The sequence below is a fragment of the Furipterus horrens genome, unplaced genomic scaffold (assembly GCF_987537825.1).
Source record: "Furipterus horrens unplaced genomic scaffold, mFurHor1.1.pri manual_scaffold_7, whole genome shotgun sequence".
Classification (NCBI taxonomy): domain Eukaryota; kingdom Metazoa; phylum Chordata; class Mammalia; order Chiroptera; family Furipteridae; genus Furipterus; species Furipterus horrens.
In genome coordinates, this window is record NW_028327177.1 from 18276893 (window position 1) to 18298968 (window position 22076).

The 22076-nt window shown below is 33.5% G+C and overlaps 1 protein-coding gene and 1 non-coding gene across 4 annotated transcripts in view; both read left to right on the forward strand.

Annotated features, from left to right (window-relative positions):
- CSMD3 (CUB and Sushi multiple domains 3) overlaps window positions 1–22076 on the forward strand; it is a 908638-nt gene that overhangs the window by 606979 nt on the left and 279583 nt on the right. For all 3 annotated transcript variants that reach the window (XM_090283433.1, XM_090283434.1, XM_090283435.1), the window contains 2 exons: window positions 3856–4025; window positions 13384–13540. In XM_090283433.1, coding sequence (XP_090139559.1) covers window positions 3856–4025; window positions 13384–13540 — 327 coding nt within the window. The remainder of the gene's footprint in view (window positions 1–3855; window positions 4026–13383; window positions 13541–22076) is intronic.
- Window positions 12453–12613, forward strand: LOC150004083 (U1 spliceosomal RNA). The gene has a single exon (XR_016512574.1). It is a non-coding gene; the product is annotated as a U1 spliceosomal RNA (small nuclear RNA).

The window sequence follows — 22076 nt, forward strand, 5'->3', positions numbered from 1 at the left end:
CCCTCCCTTTCCCCATTCCCCCTCCCTGTTGACCTCCCCCCAATATGCTTCCCGTACCCACAGTTCCTTTTCCACTCTCGTTGCCTATTTAGTTTGCCTTTGTTTCATCTCCCTAGCTTCTGTTTTTTTAAACCAGTCCCTTTAACATCTCATATAACAGTGGTTTGGATCTAATGAACTCTTTCAGTTTTATTTTATCCTGGAAACACTTTCTCTGTCCTTCTATTCTGAATGACAATTTCGCTGGATAGAGTATTCGTGGTTGTAGGTTTTGGATTTTCATTACTTTGAATATTTCTTGCCAGTCTCTTCTTGCCTGTAGGGTTTCCCTTGAGAAGTCAGCTGATAGTCTAATTGGAACTCCTTTGTACATAATTCTTTTCTTCTCTCTTGCTGCTTTTAAGATTCTCTCTTTATCTTTAATTTTTGACATTTTGATTATAATGTGTCTTGGGGTGGTTCTCCCTGGGTCCAGTCTCTTGGGAACTCTCCTTGCTTCCTGGACCTGCAAGTCTATTCCCTTCCCCAAGTCTGGGAAGTTCTCCTTTATTATATTTTCACTCAATTTTTCAAGTTCTAGTTCATCTTCCTCATTCTCTGGCAAACCAATGATTCTTATGTTGGGCCTTTTATAGCTGTCCCAGAGGTTTCTGATCCTCTCATTGTTGCTTCCCATTTCCTCTCGCTGCATTGGTTGACTGCTTGTTCCTTCTCCATATTCCAGTTTGTTGAAATGAACTCTGGATTTTTTTTCTCACCATCTATTTCGTATGCGGTTTTGTTCCTTTCGTTATGAAAGTTTTTCGCTTCTTTCTTATCTTTTTCCTGCTCTTTAGTGAATTCTGTAAGCCACCTGATAACAATGGCCCAGAACTGAGCCTCTGACAGGTTTCTTATCTGTTCATCTGTCAGGTTCTCTATCTGCTGCCTGGTGAGCTGTGCCACCGGGATTTCTATAGTTGTCTGCCACATTTTGACAGATGCGTTTTGTTTTCTTGGGCCGGCTGTAGGGGGCAGTGCCTGTGTACGCGTCACAAATCAGCGACCGGCGCCTGCCTGTCCGCGACCTATTTCGCAGCCCTGTGGTGCTTTCTTTGGGGGCGGGGGTCCAAGATGGATTCACACAGTTATTCAGCTAGGAGACCGGGATCCGTCCTCCCGCCCCCCTGGGCCTCACTGTTCAAGGCGATGCAGCGGCCGCTCTCCCCAGCGCCGGAGCCGCGCACGCCAGGGGCTTGACCGCCGGGACTCCTCGCCGGGGTCGCGCACTGCCAGGGGCTTGACCGCAGCCGGGATTCCTCGCCGCCCGCTGCTGTCCAGGTGCGACTGCAAACAGCACTGCCCTCTTTAACTCTTACCTGCCCAAATGGCACCGCTGGTTTATAACTTCATATGTTGGACTTCCGTGTAGTTTTATTTTCTGGAATTTCTAGTTATCCTTTGTTTTGAAGTAGTTGTATTCCTCTCTAGTTGTAGAGGGAGACCTAGCGTGTCCGTCTAAGCCTCCACCTTGGCCGGAAGTCCCGCATATTTTAAAGGGTAGCTGAAGCAACTTTTTACTGATCAAAGTCTTAGTTTATATAAGTTGTTAAAATAATCTTAATATCATAAGTGATCCTACAAAATTAAGAATAATCATCTGGCTTTTCACACATAAATACACCTGGATAGTCACATTAGGGGCAATATAAATATTGAAACTCTTTGTGTGTATGTGGGGTGGGGGGTACATGGTGCCACCATTAGTATTTATACTTAAAATATTCATAATGATAGCCTTAAGATATCAAGCTGTTGTTGTGTGCCAGTCCTTTACTAGTGCCCTACAGGTGTGATCAGTACATATGTATTTTCAATTCATACCCACACAAACTCAGCATCCTTCAGAGTGTGGTATTATTATGTCCACTGTAATAATAACACAGTTAAGGCTTAAGATAGAGAATAAATAACTTACCAAAGATATAAAGATAGGAGATAGAGTTTAGTTTTGAAATTTTAAAGTTTTGCAAGCTGGCATCACAAACATATTGTCAGAATCCTATGATTTTATAACACTTTAAAACTGTTTGCATTCTCTAAAAGTCAAGCTGATAAAAATGTAATTGCATTCTGGGTCATCTGTATGGTTCCATACATTGATTTTTATGTCCTCAGGAGCAAACCTGGATTTTAATAAGCTGGTGAGAAGGAAATGAGGCAGATTTAAAATTTTAGTGATTCTTTTCCACTAAGGGAAGGACGCATGGTATTGTATTATGGTATTGTATTATGCTATACATATGAAAGTTTCTCAGCAGTTCAGAGAGGGATGAGGGAAAACTGAATCATTTCACAGCATAGTATAATGAAAGGCATAGCAAACTCCCAAAGCCAGTTCTCTGGCAGCTGGTTCTTTATTCACATTGCCAAGGGCGATTTAATTTCAAGAACACAGAATTATGCCACGTTAGGTACTTGTTGCTCGTTTTATTTTTACTGTTTTTGTAGTTTTGTTCCTGTATTCCTAAACTTGTTTTGGTATTATAAGTGTACACAGCTAAAAGCATAAGGGGACATATCTATTTTTATGTTTGAACATATTTAAGTAACATTAAAATAATTAAGGTTAGTATTGGGAGTCTGTAAGGTTTGTTTAGTTTTAATTTAAATAACTCAGAGGAAATATATTGGGCTATGTTTGTTCATGTGACTTGATTTTTAGCATCACATCATTAATTTTTATTATTTAATATTATGTTGATATTATACTGACTGATCAATCAACCTTGATCATTTTCACTTCCTCATTAGGCTTTTTTTCTTTTGCCTTAATTTTGTTAATATTTAATTATTTAAAAGGTAATGCAGTTAACTGTTGCTCACCTTCTTGTATATTTCCTATGACTGTTCCCATTAATCATTATTTTAAAAATCTTATTTCTGGAATATAATGGCTTCATATATTTTCTGGTTAGTTAATCCTTTAAAAAAATATAACTCTCCCTGGCCTGTGGTAATGATAATGTAAAGCAACTTATTAGATAAGATAGAAAGCAGAGATGATTGAGTTTCTGAGACCTAAGGAAAATGTTTGGGGATTATAAAGAATTGTTTGATATTGCAATATTGCTATAATCTTTTTAAGTAATAAATTGAAATTAAACTTAAAGAAGTAAGACATTTGTAATTCTCTCTTAAGTGGTTAGACATGTCTACATACTTTACATAATTAGTCCTGGGGGATTAGCGGTATGTCTCAATCTATTCTATCTTTTAAACTGAAAATGTACACTATTTCTCAAGATGCTCAATTTGTTACAATTATTGGTTTGTGGGCTTTACTTGTTATATAAAGCCATGCAGTATTTATTTACTTTTTAAGTTACTGAAGTTCTTGGATCAAGGCAGTGCTGACTATTGTGAGGAAAAAGGGACAAATCCAAAAAAAAAGGTAAAAATAAAAAGATCCAATTAGAATCATTATAAAACAAAATTAATTTCTTGACTTTTTATACTTGATTTGAATGACAAGTTTAAAAGTAATAAATTAATCAAAGATCTAGGAACTTAAAACATATTCTAAAAATCTTTTGCTCTCATCCTTTTCCATGTTATACTTTTCTGGGGAGGGGTGTGATGTACTGAAATTATTGTATATTTCCATTTATGTACAGATGTCCTGTCCATGGGCAGTTCTTCCCATAAAATATTTGAGAGGGTATGAATCATCTACAGCACATAGCCATTCTGTGCATTATTTTCCTGTTAAGCTCTAGTTAAAATGAAGTACATTTACACTTCCATACATTACATTACTTGAAAATGATAATGCTTTCTGTTAAACTGTGCTTCAATATTATGTTTTACCTGCAGCTGAATGTGGTGCATCTGCAACAAATAATGAAGGAATTTTGCTCTCTCCGAATTATCCACTCAACTATGAAAACAACCATGAATGCATTTATAGTATTCAGGTTCAAGCAGGAAAGGGAATCAATATTTCAGCCAGAACATTTCATTTAGCACAAGGAGATGTTCTAAAGGTAAGCAGCATCAGACACACTTGTATTTTGACCATTTTTAGTCATTATGTATATAGTAATCCATATATATATATATGTGTGTGTGTGTGTGTGTGTGTGTGTGTGTGTGTGTGTATATGCATATATAATCAACCATAAGCTGATACTACCAAATCTTTAAAGTACATATTATTTCTCATTTTTGTAATATTATTTTCATTGAGATAAAGTGTTTTGTTCCCAATGTTTATAAGTAACTTTTATTTTATGATACATAAAGTTTAATGTTTTATCAACACCAACATAAAAACACTTTCATGCCAGACATCTTATATTCAATAAATATTTATATACAAATCATAATCAGCAGAGGGATAATCATTTTTTAGAAATATACCAATTGTTCTTATTTTCATGTTTAGTTATTTCTGTTGATATATAGATAATTCTTTGCATATATGACTATAAAATTCATATTCTATAAGTATATAAAACTAAAAATTTAATATATATATAACTTATTTAGAAAGCATGAATTGTCAATAATAAACAGTGTAAAATTAAGTTACTTGTGTTAAAATTTGGAAATAATCAAATATCCTTCTCTAAAAGATATAATTTTAGGCAAATAAACATTTCTATAATTACTCATTCATATTTTTGAACTAAGATTTTGATAAATATGATTTACATATACATATGATTATAATAAAAATAAACATGTCAATAAAATCACATTTAAATATTTTAAATAATCAAAAAATATTTCCTAAATGTTAAGATTTTCTTAAGCCATTTAAGAAACTTAGCACAATTCTGTTTTCACGGATCTTAAAAAAAAAATTATACCTCATGTTGACAAGGGATTCTTGTATGAGTAGTAATTTTAGATTTTTGCTTGTTTTTTTTTTTTTAAATATTATTGTTTTGATTATAATTCATGGTTTTCTAACACAAACAGTATTGTATACATGTAAGATTTGTAGACATAGAGAAGGTATCCTGCAGTACACCTAAGTATATACCCTTTTAGTATTAATTTAGGTCCATTTCTGGTTTTTGCACTTTTGTTCATCAGGCTAAATATGCAGTGGTTGGCCGGGGGCTGTATCAAAACACAGGTCAGGAGGGTAAACCCAGTCACTAATGTGTGTCATACAACAACAATAATAAACATGTATTTATGTATTAAAGTCAGGAAATGCTTCCGCACCTTTCCTAAAATATTTGCCTGTTCTCTCTGGGGTTCTTGAAATTTATGCATCCTTTTCCATTCTGAGTGATGTTTATTATTGGAAAATTAACTCAGAATAACAGGTTATGTCTTTTAAAAATAAAATAGCACTAATGTGTTTCTCAGCATGCTGACTAAACTCTTACTTGTTCGGAGGAGGGTTCTAGGAACGTGTGACATGTGTTTCCTTGAGGAAGAGTAGGACCTCAGTAATAAGTGACAATGTGAGGGGATGGGATGGCAAGAGATAAAAGAAGGCAAAAAAAAAAAATCAATTTAATGCACTAATGGAATTCATTAAATAATGAATATCCTTCATTAATGAGGGGATAACAATTTATATGCCCAGCAATTTTAAGATTTTTTTGTAATTTTCCTGGAATAATTTTTAAAATTGAAAATATTATATACTAAATATTAAAATAGAAATATGCAAATTTGGTTTTCCCCTTACTGGTAATCTACCTGGGATTTATTCCAAATTGTTACTTTAAAATAACTTCTACAAGGCACTCTATAGAGACAGTTTGGGATGATGAGCTTTCACACTCCAAGTCTGTCTTCACGGTCTCTCCATCAGTGTAAGGTGTAATTTGCTTATGTGTTACCTTTTTCTTCCCATTAATCCCATGGAAACTATTAGTTCTTTCCATAATCTGCTTTAGTTAATTATAACCACACTAGTAAAGTTTTGTCAATTGTAATGGATCTTCTAGGTAGTCTGTTCCTGGCACTACTACCAGATTTTGTGACTCATTAGGCCTGGAAAAAAAACTGTTTTCATCCGTCTGCATCTAGAATTATGTATTTTTATAGAACTCTCCAAATTACCTGGTGACCAGCAAGTCTGGGAATTATGAGTATATCCTTCTTTGGTTCTACTCTTTTCAGTGGGCAAGAATATTGAACTTTCAAACCCTTACTCAAAATACATAATGTGACTATTTCTTTCAATTAACATTTATGGAGGTGTTTAATTAGATGTAGGAGCTAAAAGATTAACTCTAAATAGTCTCCATTGTCAGCCTGATAGGACAAAAGCTGAATATCAATCAGAAAGACTGTTTCTGTTTTTGTTGTCCTGTGTTTTGCAGAGACAACATTCAAGGGAATCTTTTTACCAGAGTTAGCATTGTGCAGTTTAAAGACTTATTTTTAATGTACAATATAGACTAAATGGATGATTTTGGAAAAGAGCCAACAGAATAACTAAAAATTGATTTTGAGAGTCTAAAGAAAGAGGACAATTAATGTCATATTTATGAAAAGTTTGACTTTTGAAGGACTTGATTAAAAACATCTTTTAGGAGTATGATAAGAATGTTATTAATGTATTATTACTGTTGCTTTCTAAGATGTATTATTTTCAATTCTATTTTTAGCCTACATGTTTGGGAGTCCCACTTCTAAGACCCTATTGTTAAATTTTCAGTAATTTTGTGAATTGGTCATTATTAAAAACTAAATTAGATTACTATTAACTTACTTACATTTAAATTATATTAAAAATAAATGTAATAAATACAACTTTAATATCCTAATTATTTTACTGCTTTGACTATTATCTGTGCTTTCTATGTTAGTTATGTATATTGTATCTTTGTGGTGGAGATACTATGTCAGAGTGTGCATCTCTTTCCAACTCTACGTTCAGTCATGTTCCATTGAGAGCAGAAACTGGCAAACACCACAAATCCTGACTTGATGTCGTTTTGCTCATTATTTATACATAAATAGAAATGTGTAGTGTCTGTAGTCATTATATTGTGAATAGCACCACAAATTGAAAAACTACCTTTTCTAATATTTGAAAATTATTATTCAAGTTAGAAAAGTTGCTTATATACACAAACTAGTAAAGTTCTGATATAACATTTTTGATCTTTCACTTACATGAACCAAAGAAATTAAGCCATATTCATTGAGGAACTACTGTTGTTTGTCAGTTGCTCTTATAAGTTGCAGATAAAATAGTTTGGAAAAAAAAAAACATTGAAAGTATTTTGTAAAAATCAGCTCTATGAAATTTACAGTAATGAATATTATATATTTTATTAGCATTTGTAAGTTGCAGGTACACATCCCTTAAAGCAGGGATTTACAAATGACAGTCTAAAGGACAAAATGGGCCTGGGACCTGTTTCTGTAGGTAAATTATATCGGGAGAAGGCCATGTTCATTCATTTACATATTCGTCATTGCTGCTTTTGTGTTACAACGGCAGGATTGAGTAGTTGCAACGGAGATGTTATAATGCCAACAGCCTAGAATATTTACTATCTCATCCTCTTTAGAAGTGTGTCAGCTTCGTTTCATATCAATAAAAGTTATTTAAAAACATGTATAAATAGATACATTCCCAGTTGTGTTTGTTTGAAAGCTGGTTGTTAGACACTTTCCCGCGTATCAGTGAGCTCCTGTGTCTCCCACACATACGCACCAGCTCTGCTTGTTGGTGCTCACCCCTAATTCTGTATCACTCCTTTCAAAGACACACTCTCTAAATATCCATTAGTATAAAGTGCTGTGTTGGGCCTCATAAAACTCTTCATTCTCTTATACTAAGGATCACAGAAGTGAAGTGATTTCTGATAGCCCATACAGCTTGAATGGTAATGTTGGGACGTCCCCTTTGTTAAATAACCACGAAGCTAATGCCCCTGAAAAGGTGACCTTTCTTTGTGCCCCCCCAACTCTCTCACTAAAATATACTAGCTCTTATAATTGAGAAAGTATTGTATAGCTATTTCAAAAACATAAATATTTGAATACAAGCAGTTCTCTGCTGTTTCGTATTATTACTTTTGGAGAGAGCATAATAAGGTTTAGATATAGTCCTTTTTGATGAGCCATTGTAAAATTTATTTTCTTTTTCATTCACAATTTGACATTTTACTCACCATGTTAGAAAAAAATGTATTTAAGTTTCCAAATCAGTCTATAAAACAAATGACCACAAATGAAAATTCTAGTGTCCATGAGCAGGAATAATTTGAAGCTTCGTACATGTAAGTACATGTGTAATTTCTCGCTTTTAATTTTATATTTTTATGTACTATCAGCTGTTAGGTTTAGATAACACCCTTCTTGCTAATTCATTAGAGAAATGACTGAGCATATGCCTTCTAATCATACATTTATTATAAAATTAACATCAGTTTTGAGTGTTGATAGCAGTTCATTAAATAGGGTTTGATCTTTCAGACTCAAGAGGGTCTGTACACTGTAGCTAATTTCAAGCCCTGATCCATTACAAAAGTAAGTCAACTTGAAATTTCATGTCTGGCATAAAAATAAGTCTTCGTTATCTGAATTAAGTGCCAAGTAACTAAGAATGTTTCTGTGGGGAACACCCAGAATCTGTTCTCCTCCACTAAAAAGTGTACTCTTCCAGTTATCTTACTCTTTTTCAGCTTTCTAATTTCTGATTAAACTAGATAGTGATTAAGATATATTCTGGAAATAATAATAATGATAATAGTGATAATAAACAGTAATTTTTAAAAAAGGAAAATAGCCCCAAGTAAATAAAAATATTTTTAAAGGTTCTGATTTTAATAAAAATAGAAATGTGAGAAGTAACGATCTCAAATAAAACTTCCCTGTGTTTCTGATTGGACCCAATAATCACTCTGTGCAGTGAATTTACTTTTAAATGAAAGGTACATTGTTTACTCTCTTATATGTATCCTTTGTATTCATGTCTCCTTCAAAAGTAATTTGTTTTTGGCTACACTACATTGTCCTTCCTTGTTGCCTTTATGCTTCCATAGTTATTTGAATACATTTAAAGGATGTTATTTACCAGTTAAACAGCATTGACTTGGTTATTACTATAAAACTTTTCTCTTTTGAAAGACTTCCTAATAGACACTTGCTTTTCATTGGATTTGATAATTTTATGCCTGCTTTTAAAATTCATGGTTGAATAATTGCAGTTCATTTTATTTTCTTGATTATAGCAGTGCTTCTTGAGTATTTGTTTTCCACCTTTTGACTATACATTTTGAAATAAGTTGTAGTTTCTGAGTTTTAGTGTTGAATTAGTTCCTCCCAAATGGGCATAAGGTAATTCTTTTTCCTGCTTTTTAATATTAGTTGTCTTTTCATGCCTTTTCTTTCAGTGTTCTTAAAATTATTTCTCTAAGGAAGTTTCTTATGAAAACAAGAGTATGCTTCTAGTTTAAAAAAAATAGAAAGGTTCAATATAAATGTTTCTCCTGTAACAGAAAATATTAGATTAACTTTTTAAATTTGGGGGGCTTAATAAGAATATTTTAATATTTTTTAACATTTTATTCACAGTATCTAACACATGCATGAAAATATTTGTTAAATTATTTTGTTACTTTTTATGTTGGTATATATAGCAATGACATAAATATGGAGACAATTGATGGTTCTTGCTATCATTAAACTTTTTTTTCATTACCATCTACAGTTTGAGACAAAATTATTAGGAAAGACTTTAAAAATGTCAACAACCAATTTCTATTTACTCAGTTATAGCAAATCATTGCTTAGTTTATATTTTCCCTTTATTTGACTGCTTTTGACAGAGTGGGGATTCTTACAATGTGTCCAAAACATGAAAGCAGAACTAGTTGAAATTCAAGAAACAATTATTTATATTTAACATGGGAATCAAATTACATATTGATGAGAAATAAGCAAAATAAATGAAACTATTCTTTGGGGTCACTTTGACAACATTAACTATACAAATAAGGTCTACTAGATGTACAGGGTTTATAAGCTATAAATATCATAAAACAAATATATTCATAAGTGGACTTCTGAGAAAACTGAACATTTGAAACCCACAGACACAAAAGTTTGGTTTCTGATAAGTACGTTCCCTTGCCTCTGAATTATCCTCAACTAGTAGTATTCTTAAATGAAAAGTTGAATCTTATGTAATCAAGCAAAAATAATTTTTGTGCTAATAAACCTCAATATTTGGTTCAGCATTGTTGAAGACAAATAAATTCTTTCTATTATCTAAAACAGAAACTTATGTGTATGACAAATTAGATTTCATCAGGTATTCAAGATATTTCCATATAATTTAAGGAAATTTTCCCGTACAGCCCTCTATGGATCACTACAATGCTCTTTAAATAGTGGACACACTTTTTTGTTTTTTAATTGACAGAAAGACCTTTAAAAAAAAGAGAGAGTGATCAGTCAGATGTTTGCTATTAGGAATTAAATGACTGTGTTGGCTTGAACTTATTTCCAACACCCTCTCTGTGGTAATACAGCAAGTAAATAAACCGGTGGGTATTAGAGGGTGTGTATGAGGCTGCAGATAGCTTCAGTCACAAAGGGGGAGACCAGGAAGGACTTGTCACTGGAGACTTAAGAACTTCAGTGCAGGAAAGGAAAGGGGTACTGTGGTTAGAAGTGTATATTAAAGGTCCTGAACAGAAGTTATATTTGTATATGTTAAATAAAGATTTTGTTGTCTCTATAACATTTAAATTTGTATCAATAATAAGTAAACATAAGACTATAAGAAGCTAAATATAAATAATCACATACTAAAGGAATTAAGTAACCAGAGGGAAGAAGGACCAAGTTAAATACGTAATAACAGGGGCTATGCATTAAATTTGAACTATTGGAAATATTAAAAGAAAAATTTGTAACAATTTTAAAAGTTATGGAGAATTATAATGCAATTAGAGTAAGAGAAAGAGAGAAAGAAACTTTCTAGAATTTGACTAATGATCTTAAAATTTAGGATTTTATTAGAAGACCTAAAAATAAAGTAGTCTTTGCTGAAAATCTAATTGTTAGTGTGGAAGATCCAGTGAAAGACTATTTCCAGAGAAAAAAACAGATAAGTTTCAGAAGAGGAAATATAAAAGAATTGCAATGTAGTGTTGGAGATTGAATATGTAAGTAATAGGCATTCTAGGTGGAACATAGAAGGATTAAAAGAACAGAATAATTAAATAAATAAAGTCTCAAAGACATTTCCTTGTAAAGAAAATCTTGAATCTACAGATAGAAAAGGCTCATTATTTTATTTGAATAATCCAGCTTAGAAATATGGTGAAAAGTTTCCAGTTAATTTAATTAAGTTCAATTTAACACTAAAACTTGATAAAGATATTTGAAAAAAAGGAAAAAGAAAATTATAGATGAGTTTTTACTTATAAATTATAGAAAAGACTGTAAATAGATTTTCAATTTAAATCCAACAATCTAGCACAATAAAAACATATTATGCAAAACCCTGGCTGCTGTGGCTCAGTGGATTGAGCGTCGGCCTGCGAGCAAAGTGTTGCTGGTTCGATTCCCAGTCAGGACACATGACTAGATTGCACGTCAGGTCCCCAGTTGGGGGCGTGAGTGAGAGGCAGCCACACAGTGATGTTTCTCTTCTTCTCTTTCTCTTTGCCCCTCTCTCTAAAAATAAAATAAACAAACAAATAAATAATTAATTAAAAAAACATTATGCAGATTAATGTAATAATAATAATTTCCATTCTGCACAACCTAGAAATCTTCCCTTAGGTGATATCAATGTAATAAGTACCGCTTTTGGGAAACACTGATGCTATGGCAAGATATCTAGATTAGGAATTTAGTGATCCAATTTTTACTCTAATGTCAGATCAAAGGAAGATAATTTCAAGCAAGAGACATAACTTTGAGCAGTATTTATCAGCTTATTCTATTCATTAGCATTCAACTAAGAGGCTCCCAGCCCCAACTCCATGAAACTAAGTACTATGGAATAAGATTTGTAAGTAGAATTGATCTTTGTAGGACTGCGTATCATCATAATAGCTAAGACTTTATGACCCTCAAGAACCAGTTTTCACCTCGTTGGAGGTGATAGCTACCACATTGAAAACGCATGCCTGAAAGGAAAAACAATGATAACATGCATTGCTGGTAAACCATTAGTTTAATTACTGTACACTTTAATAATCTGGCAATGCATGAATGTTTTAGCCCAGAAATCCCATATTTTGAAAACTCTCTTATTGAAATACAAGTACCAGAAAAAGAGTTTATATGTAGAAGCTGCTTATTTTAGCATTGCTTTTAGTGGCAAAAAGCTTGAGTTTGTTAATATCGGAATGATACGGTAAGTTGTGGTATTGTTACTGTATGAAATATTACACAAAGCTCAAAAGGAAGACTTGATATCTACTGACTTGAAGAGATGCCTAGAATGCATGGGTCAAAGAACAGCTATACTTACCTGACAGGGGAGATCCCATGATCATGAAGGTGGTTTTCCCAGGGTGAGGCTTATCCATTGCACTCGGATGTGCTGACCCCTGGGATTCCCCCAAATGTGGGAAACTCGACGTAAATTTGTGGTAGTGGCGGACTGCGTTCATGCTCTCCCCTGAAAGAAAGAAAGAAAGAAAGAAAGAGAGAAAGAGAGAGAGAGAGAGAGAGAGAGAGAGAGAGAGAGAGAGAGAAAGGGAGAAAGGGAGAAAGGGAGGAAGGGAGGAAGGGAGGAAGGGAGGAAGGGAGGAAGGGAGGAAGGAAGGAAGGGAGGGAGGAAGGTCAGTCTACAATAAGAATGAGAATGATGGAGTGATGCTTGAGAGATTATTAATTTTGTTTTTGTATACTTTTGAATTGTTAAATTAGTTTCTTAGAATATTTAGTTAATATCTAATATAATATTTTAAAAATGTAAAAAATGAGATGAGTTAAAGGACATGGGTAAATTATAGAAATTGCAAAAGAAGCATGTATATATTACATTATTTATGTTAGAAAAGCAGGTGTTTAGTCTCCTTAAGCAAGTTGCAGAAAAACAACTAACCTACCTACCAATCAACCTTGGAAACCAGTCTCTCTGTAGGTATTCTCGATTTTAAGTTGTCTGCCATAAAAAAGGCATTGCTTTTATAATAAGAAGAAAATGATATAACATGAGTTTGAGTATTACTTAGAGTCTACTGAGCTTGGAATATTACCCATGAGAATTTTAACTCTTAACCTGATATTTGTAAGAATTTATATACATGTATAATTATCCTTTGGAACACATAGTAAACTGATTTAGGAAGAGTATGATAATTTTCTCTTTTACATATATATAACTATGTCATTTGAATTGGTTATTATTGGCACATTTACATTTTAATTATAAATGTATTTTTGCAGATTTATGATGGAAAAGATAAAACGACTCATCTATTAGGTGCTTTTACTGGTGCATCGATGCGAGGACTGACACTTAGTAGTACTTCAAATCAGCTCTGGCTAGAATTTAATTCTGATTCTGAAGGGACAGATGAAGGCTTTCAACTTGTCTATACCAGTAAGTATTTTGGAAGGATAAAGTTATCAAACATTAATGCTGAGTATTTATTAAATAATTGAAGTACACCAGGTAAAGTGAAATCCAACATTTGACAATCGATTTGCATTTTGCAAATTCCTTCTAAATATATGATTTATTTGACCCTAACAACAATTCCATAAATTACAGGTGTTCTAACTGTTGCTATTTTATATGCGAAGCAACTAAGTTTCAGAACCTAAATAATCTGTGATTTTGAGCTTATTTATTTATTTTCAGAATGGCACTATTCTCTTCATTAAATGTTTAAGAAATACACAGTTAAACATTTTAGTAGATAGAAATTCAATATTTCACCTCCTGCCCATAATTGCAAAACACACACAATACGTGTATTGTGGTTATGGTTGGGCAGTCATTGATGGTAAGTGATGGTTTTAAGTGATTTTACACTAAAGAGTAGCTACATTTTCATTTTGTTTTGTTTTGTTGAATTGCTTTATTAAAAATAACTTCATACCAACCTATTCTCTAATATTCAAGTCAACTATTCTGGCAGTTAACAGGTAGCAGTTCAAAGACTGAGAACCACAGGTAAGGATGTGGGTTACTTCAATGGTTATATGAATTTATTTTCCCAGTGCCAAAATATAAGAAACAGACTAATAACATTTATAAAAAAACAATTATATTCAAATAGTATATTTATTGAGTTTCTACTCTAAGACACTGAACTTAAAAGTAAAGCACATGTAAATTGAAGTGGTTACATGTGTTTAATAAATTTGCTATCTGTCAGATCAAATCATTTCTTAGAAGTTCATATTACTCATTTATTATAGCAAAGTAAATTAAATAACAATATGTATCCAGGAATCTTTATTATTAGGATTGGGGGGTGGAATCTAATGACCCCTATAAATTTTCTCAAGAAGTCAGGTGAATGGAAACTATCACAGGAACTGTGAAATTAAAAGGTTACAGCGTTAAAGGTATTCACATGGGATCTTAAAGGGAATTTCAATCAAACTATCATTTCTGAAAATATTAATTTTTAATGATATGAGAAGTAGTTGACAAGAGAATATGATGATTCATTATATTAAAATATCCTTGTGCATACTTCTGAGAAATTACTCTTGCTCCCTGATTATTTCAAGGCTTTTTCTACTTGTTCTTTAATTGTTACATCATTAACATTAAGAACACGTAAGTTAACAAAATGAATGCTAAATACCTGTTTTTTAATCCTGAGGACTGTTATATAATGTGATTTCTTATGAAGTCCTTCCAAACACAAATGAAAATCCAAGCAATTTGTGTTACAAATATCACTATGTGGTAGACTAAAATAATGATATTGAGGATTATTGTTCAAATATAATTAATGTGATCTCTTCAGAAGGGCAGATAGTTTTAAATCTGCTTTCCTCTTTTCCTTTCTCTGTTTTCAAAGAGTGATGCTGACATTTTTCAAGTCATGGCTCAGTGTTTACATAATAGCTTTCTTTGTTATGCATCATTTTTCATTTATCTGTGTCTAAAATGTTAATGGGTTTCATAGAGGAAATCTAGATTTTCTTTTCTGATATTTAAAATCTATGTAACTTGATATTATGAATGCAAAGATACTGGACATTGTAGAACATATCTGGATTTTTCTGTAATTGAATTTATTGTGTTGGCATGCCTGGATTTTTAAATTGTATGGGGTGTTCATGTGTCTGGGATTAGGAAAATCATTGACTTTCTTGTCATTGGCATGAGCTATTGGATGTCAAAAAAGATAGAGAGAGAAACTTTCAAAAGCAGATATTTGAAGTCACTTTTCTCTTTGAATGAATCTAGTTGGTCATTACAGAATGCATGCCTTTAGAAGATGGGAAGCTAAAGATTTTGAGAAGCGAGTATAAAGCAATTATTTTTTAAAAGGGCATATGTACATCTATAAATATGAGTGTTTATATCTACAACTGATATAAGAGTTATCACACTGTATTGTGATTCTGTATATTTTTTGCAAACTTATTGCACATAGTTCTTTGGTATTTTCCCTTCATAATGTCTTTAGTCAGTTTTAGTTCAATTGCATCTTCTTACATATTTTTAATAAGTTAGCATGTGATATTAATACTGAGTTTATAAAACGAATTGTGATTCAGAAGGTTCTACTAAGCCACATACTTTAAATATTCATAAAATTCTTAGAATCAGTAATTAATTTCCTAACATGAGAGAATTTGCTAAGGTATTCACATATGGGGGAAAAAAAAAAAAGACCACATATTTGTGTTTGAATTCCTGTATCCAGTCATTTCTAAGCCCACTTCTACCCGTGGCATTAAGATAATTTGAGACAGGAGAGAGGACATTAGGATAGGGCAGTTCAGGTAGTATTAAAAGTGGGGTTGGTAGGTGACAGAAAGAAATTAGATGTACTCAAGGCAGAGAATAGAATGAAAAAGTGCACAGAGATTAGAAAGAACATATTAAGTATGTTCAAGGCCTATGATACAATTTAGATTAATGCTATTTACCTAGCTTCTCATAATTTTAGTCTTAGCCTAAAGAAGTCTCTTATGACCACCCTTGTCTAATGACACGCTATTTAATGATAATCACTTTCTATTATCTATTTTGTTGATATACTAGCACTTGCTGTTTGTGGTTATTTTCAGTTTGGGGTAGACAGAATCTCATTTGAGATAAAAATGAAGAAATATTTTAGAACAGGCCATTACATTTTATTTTATTTCAGTTGTCTTATTGGTCCATTTGTTACATAATTATGGATAGCAGAATGGACTAGTGGAAATACTGGCTGAGAGGCTGCTTTTGGCTTCAAGTAATGAAAAGCCTAACCATGGCTTAAACCACAATGATTTATTTATATTTTATATATACATATACATATAAGAGAAAGGACAAGAAAGAAGGTGCTTAGGTTTTGATTCAACTGTTCAATCTAGTCAGTAAGGGTCCTGCTGCCATCTTGCTGCTGTGGGATCCCCAGCATTCACTTTCTATCCCCATGCTTGTTGTGGCTTGGTCGACAAGATGGATACATTCAAGACAGGAAGAAAGAGGGAACCGGCAGTGCCAACCGCACGTATTCCTTTTATTAGAAATGCACAATCATCTTTCAGGCATTATCTTATCTCTCTTTGTCTACAACTGGGCATGAGGCTATGCCTAAATTTTCCTGCAAGGCACACCAGAAAATTAAGTATTTGGCAGACTGTATGGTTTCCTATTAGACCATCTCATTACACTGCCTGGTATGATTCTGTTACCGCTGGGAAAAAGGTCAGGATTTTGTTATTGAGAAAGGAGGTAAGAAGAGATATTGAAAGACAGCTTACAGTATCTACTATTAGGTACAGCTATAACAGCTATCCTAAAAAAAATGATATGTTCAAAGATATTGTATTAATATATGCTTCCATGATTAATGGTGTCATGGAAGTCCAGATAATCTTGGGTATTTGAAAGAAAAACATTGATTTACCCATTATTAATATTAGCTTTACAATATTAAGCAAACAGTGGGCTTCTCTCACTTTCCTCCAACAATAAATAAATTATATATATACTGTACCTGGTACAAAAATGCTCCATCGCTCTTAGGAGAGAAAATGTCACATTCCTGTATGTTCTAAAGCAAATTAAATTTCTTCAGTGTTTATCCTTTAGAATTGTCAAGAATAATCTTAGTCTTTTGCGGAGATATTCTTTTCCTCCCTAATAAGTTTCTCAGTCAATCCTAGTTTGATTGTGCAGCTGACATGCAGACAGCTATGCTGACTGCATATAAAATCTCTGTTGCACTTGGTCAGACCTTGGCTGCATCAGGCCGGGCATCCTACTGCTCTCCATCCCTCCAGCCTCTCAGAAGTAATTACTTCCTTGAGTCAGATCACTCTTCCATTCTTCTCAAAATAATGGCCAGCAAGTACTCTTGCCCTTGAGAAATCAGCAACTCACTCCAAATAAAGATCTAGGTGAAGCATATTTTCAGGTGCTTTATATAACACAAATTAGAGGTTGATTTCCTTGTGACTGATAAAGGTATGGATATCTTTCCTAGAGGGTATAGACAGGGGAGTAAAATAAGAAAAATTATCATTCCTTCTTCTAAAGCTGGAAGAACAGATCAGACATTAAAGTCTCAATATAGTATCCTTGCTAAAACATCATTCTGCTCTGGATGACTCTATAATTGAATTTGGAAAATCCTGATAAGATACTCTGACCAGACTTCCTCAGACTCTCAGTGCACATTTCAAGAATGCATTTCTAAACCTGGTCTCTCCTGTTGTCTTTCTCTCTCAATAGACTAAGTTGTAAAAATGTCATTTTTATTTGGTGACTTGTCTTATCTTCCCTTTTTCTCCTCAACTGGAACTAACTTATTTACTGTTGAAATTATTTATTTGGTCATAGGTTTAAATTTTGTCTTTCCCCACTGAAACGTTTCATGATCTAGGAGTAAAGAAAACAGTGAACGAGACTAAGTATATGCCCATATGAAGCCAACTTTTAATTGGGACAAGACAGAAAATCAAAATGTGAACAAAAGAACTACATTTATAATTAGTTTATATCAGGGAAGTGGGATAAATATAGTATAGGAGATGGGGTGACTGTAGCTAGTTTGCTCAGGGACTCCATCTCAGACGAAGCATCACCTGAATTGATACTCAGATTATAAAAAGGAGCAACCACATCCAGGTCTGGGGGTAGAGGGCTCTAGGCAGAAGTGTAAAGGCCTGAGTGAGGCCTGAGCTGGAGTTGTGTACCTGGAGCTGGAGGAGCAAGAACAATGAGACAAAGTAGAAGCTAGGCGGGGGGTGAGCTAGAGTAAGAGGCGTAGATTTTATTTAAAAGGCACACAGAGACTTTTAGCATTGTATTATTAAATACAAGAATTTAAGATAATAGTTCACATGTGTCTTCTACCTACTAGATACAAGATATAATCCTATGAGTAAGGTACCTTTAGATCCTGTGAGAAGAGGAGGAAAATGAAGCCCAAGGTCACAGAGCTAATAAATGCAGATATGGGAACAGAATGGAGGAGTTCTGCTTCCAGAATCTATGCTCTTTATATTATATATTATTACCCCCAACCTGTTGGAGATATTTTATTTTTAAAATCCCTGAATGAATACTTTTTATTATTGTTGAGGGAATTGAAAGGATACTTTTTAAACTGTTAATACAATTCTTTCCAAAGAAACTGTTGTCATTTTATGCCTGAGAATCTGAATGCTTTCCTATTGGTAAATTGTCTATAGGGTAATGGCTTACTCCTAGTATCTTTGATGGTATTTATCAGGTTTTTAAACTCTTATTTCTTGTAGATATGTTTCATTGCAGATTCTTTTAGCTCGTTATTTGTTCTTACCGCACTTTCCTTCAGTAGAAAGGAATGGGGTATTTTAAAATCTCCATCGCAGAGCTAGATTGTTTCCTTTTATGAATTGTCAACATTGTCTTCCCTAAAGCTGATCAGGTAAATGTCCATAATGCCAGCCATTAGGCAGCACCTCTGGGTTCTGATGCCCCCTTGTATTCTCTTCTGTACATTTAATTTACTAAAAAGCCTAACAGACACATGTGTTACCGCAAAGAAGAGTTCAGATATATTTAGACTCTCTTAGCCTTCCAGTTTTTCTTTTGCTTCAGATGATTCAATAAGCCACACAGAACACGGCCATTTTAAATTTTGTATTAAATTAAAGATGGGCATTGACTAATGAGTGATGCCTTTTCTTGTGTGCTAGCCTTATAAATATGTAAGAAATTACCCTATTTAAATTCTTTATTTTAATTACCAGTATCTTACTGGCACTGTTAACCATGAAAATTAATCAGATGACCTATTAACTCTAACTTTACTCTTAGTATGTAATTTATTTAAAGCAAATGCTAGTAAAAAATAATTAAATTACAAGGGGGCAACAAAGTTACTCCATGTAGTTCTACAGCCTATAAACCACTTTAAACAAATATTTTGGCTTTTCCTTTATTCTTTGAATCTTGAATTAACCAAGTAATAAAAACAAATATTGATTAATAATACATTTTAATAAAATATATTTTAACTAAAATATCAAAGAAATATTCTTTATCTATTTATATAGACAATATTGGATATAATTTCTTCTTACTTTAATAACAGAAGAGGCATTTCCATTTTTATAGCCTTCACATCTCAGAAGCGTTTGTAAAATTTGAACCTAAGTTCTAAATTCCTACAAATATACTCTTTATGTAAAGTTTAATTTCTGGCAGTTGAAAACATACATAAATATCAAAACTTTAAAGTGTTTAGAAAAAAAAAGTCACTAAGAGAAGCTATGCCTTTAGGTGGAAATTTCTAGAACAAAATATACAAGCAGAAATCTGTCCATGGTCAATGGCGTTCCTGCCCTTCTAAGCACGTCCTGAAGTGTAGAGGGTGAAAACCTGACAACCGCGTTTCCGTATTCTTCCCAGTGAAGATCTCTGCTTAGAATCTGCCACTTAAAGGCGGTCCTGTGAGACTGAGAGGGGGATCCGTGGAGAAGCCGGTCCTTTCCCCTGGCACCCTCAGGCAGCACTGGGGAGCTGGCAGGTGGCCGCATGTGGCAGCAGCTTCCCAGAACTGGATTTCCCGAAAGCCAGCAATGGTCTGCTGACCTTCACTCCCTCCTCAGGTCTTATATTTTCCCTCTAATTTTTTATATTGAATCTTAGCAACTCATAATATCTAAGTGGCTTCTGTTTCCTGACCAAGCACAAGTAATTATTATTTTTTTTATTTCTCTGTAACAAACACACTATACAAAAATAAAAAGATAAGGCATTTTAGGAAGTATTAAATATATATAGATATTAAATATATAAATATAAATATATATGACAGAAAAACACTCCATACAAAAATATTCTGCAAGTGAATAAGAAAAAATTTTCTGAAAGAAAATATGGGTAAAAGAAAATTTCACAGTAGAGAATACCCCAGTGGCAATAAGTAAAAGAAATAAAGGCTTAAGGGAAATTAAGAAATGAAGAGTAAACCTCAAGTAATATGCTATTGAACATTTACAAAATTGATAAACATTAAAAAACAGTACAGTACCGTGTGTTGATGACCATTTGAATAGCTTGAACTTTTTAACTTTGGAATATATACATTGGTAGAGCCACATAGAAAAGTAGTTTGACAATATCTAGTAAAATTTTATTTATATACATATACAGTGCACCACTTATCATTTGGCCAAATACCAAATGGTTGATAGTTAAAAATTTTAGCAAAAGCTGAATCTCACCATTTCTGAATGATGTACATACGCAAACCAGCACAGTTTTGTTAGAACTTTATACATAGGACTTAGAGTGCCGGCAGTTAAAAAAATAAAAATTATTTACCTCACCTCTTGTTTCTCCAGCTAGAATGCATATCAGTAATTTCCACAATCTTTTTGTTTGTTTAAATTCTTAACTTCCATAAGCTCAAAATTGTAAGAATCGTCTTCTGAAAGCAATCGTCTAAAGTTTTGTAGTTTCAAAGTTGATATGTTTGATGTAGTTTGATTAGTGAAAATAAGTGTGTATCAACATTTTATTCACTTGATTAGTAGAAAAAGAAATGTGTAGTTATTCTCCAATAGTGTTTTTTTACTCAAATTATATTTTTCACTAGGTCTGAATCAAAGAGAATTATCATAGCTATTTGGTATGTCATGGATTATTTCCTGCTTTTGAATTTTAAATTAACAAAGTTGACATTCTGCTTTATATACATCCTAATTTAAATGCAAAGAATTCTAAAATGAGTCTTTTTTTCTTTCAAGACTAAAAGCCTAAATGAAATTTAATAACTAAATATTAAATATAATTATTAGATTACTCTGCTACATATTATGAATTAAATCTACCAAAGAATTCTATAGAGATTATTTATGATAGGAAAAATCTGATTCTCACTTTTTTCCTTTGAATGGGTAAAGATGGTCAAAGGATATCAACTTCCAGTTATAAAATAAATAAGTCCTAGTAATTTAATGTCGTCGGCAGCCGTCCGTCTCGAGAGACGATGGTGTAGCTTCTTAAGAGTCTATCTGCACCGCCGAGAATGGTTGTGCAGTCCGACTCGGGAGTGACACGGTATCTGTCTCCTCCCGTGTTGAATCGACATCTTGTGATGACGCTGGAGTGTCCTCTCCAGTGGAGCTGAAGCTTCAGAGCCTGGGCGGGGTGATATGGAGGGTCTGCTGTTGCCCATGCAGCAGACCCCCCTCTCTTCGCAGCTGAAGGGTCCAAGGGAAAGACGGAGTCAATACAGCTTGGCTTCAGGTGCGCCGCAGGAGTTGCCGGTGTTGACTACAACGTCAAACCGCCTTAGCGACTCCGGCTCCGGATTTTCTGTCGGGGTTTACTCCCTTAGCCTTTCCCCTGAAGAGGTATGCCGCAAGGCAGCGGAGGTTTTTTGGAGTCAGAGTTTTCCTTCTCTGATGTGCCCTGACAGGAAGATCGAACCAGCGACACTTAGCTCGCAGGCCGA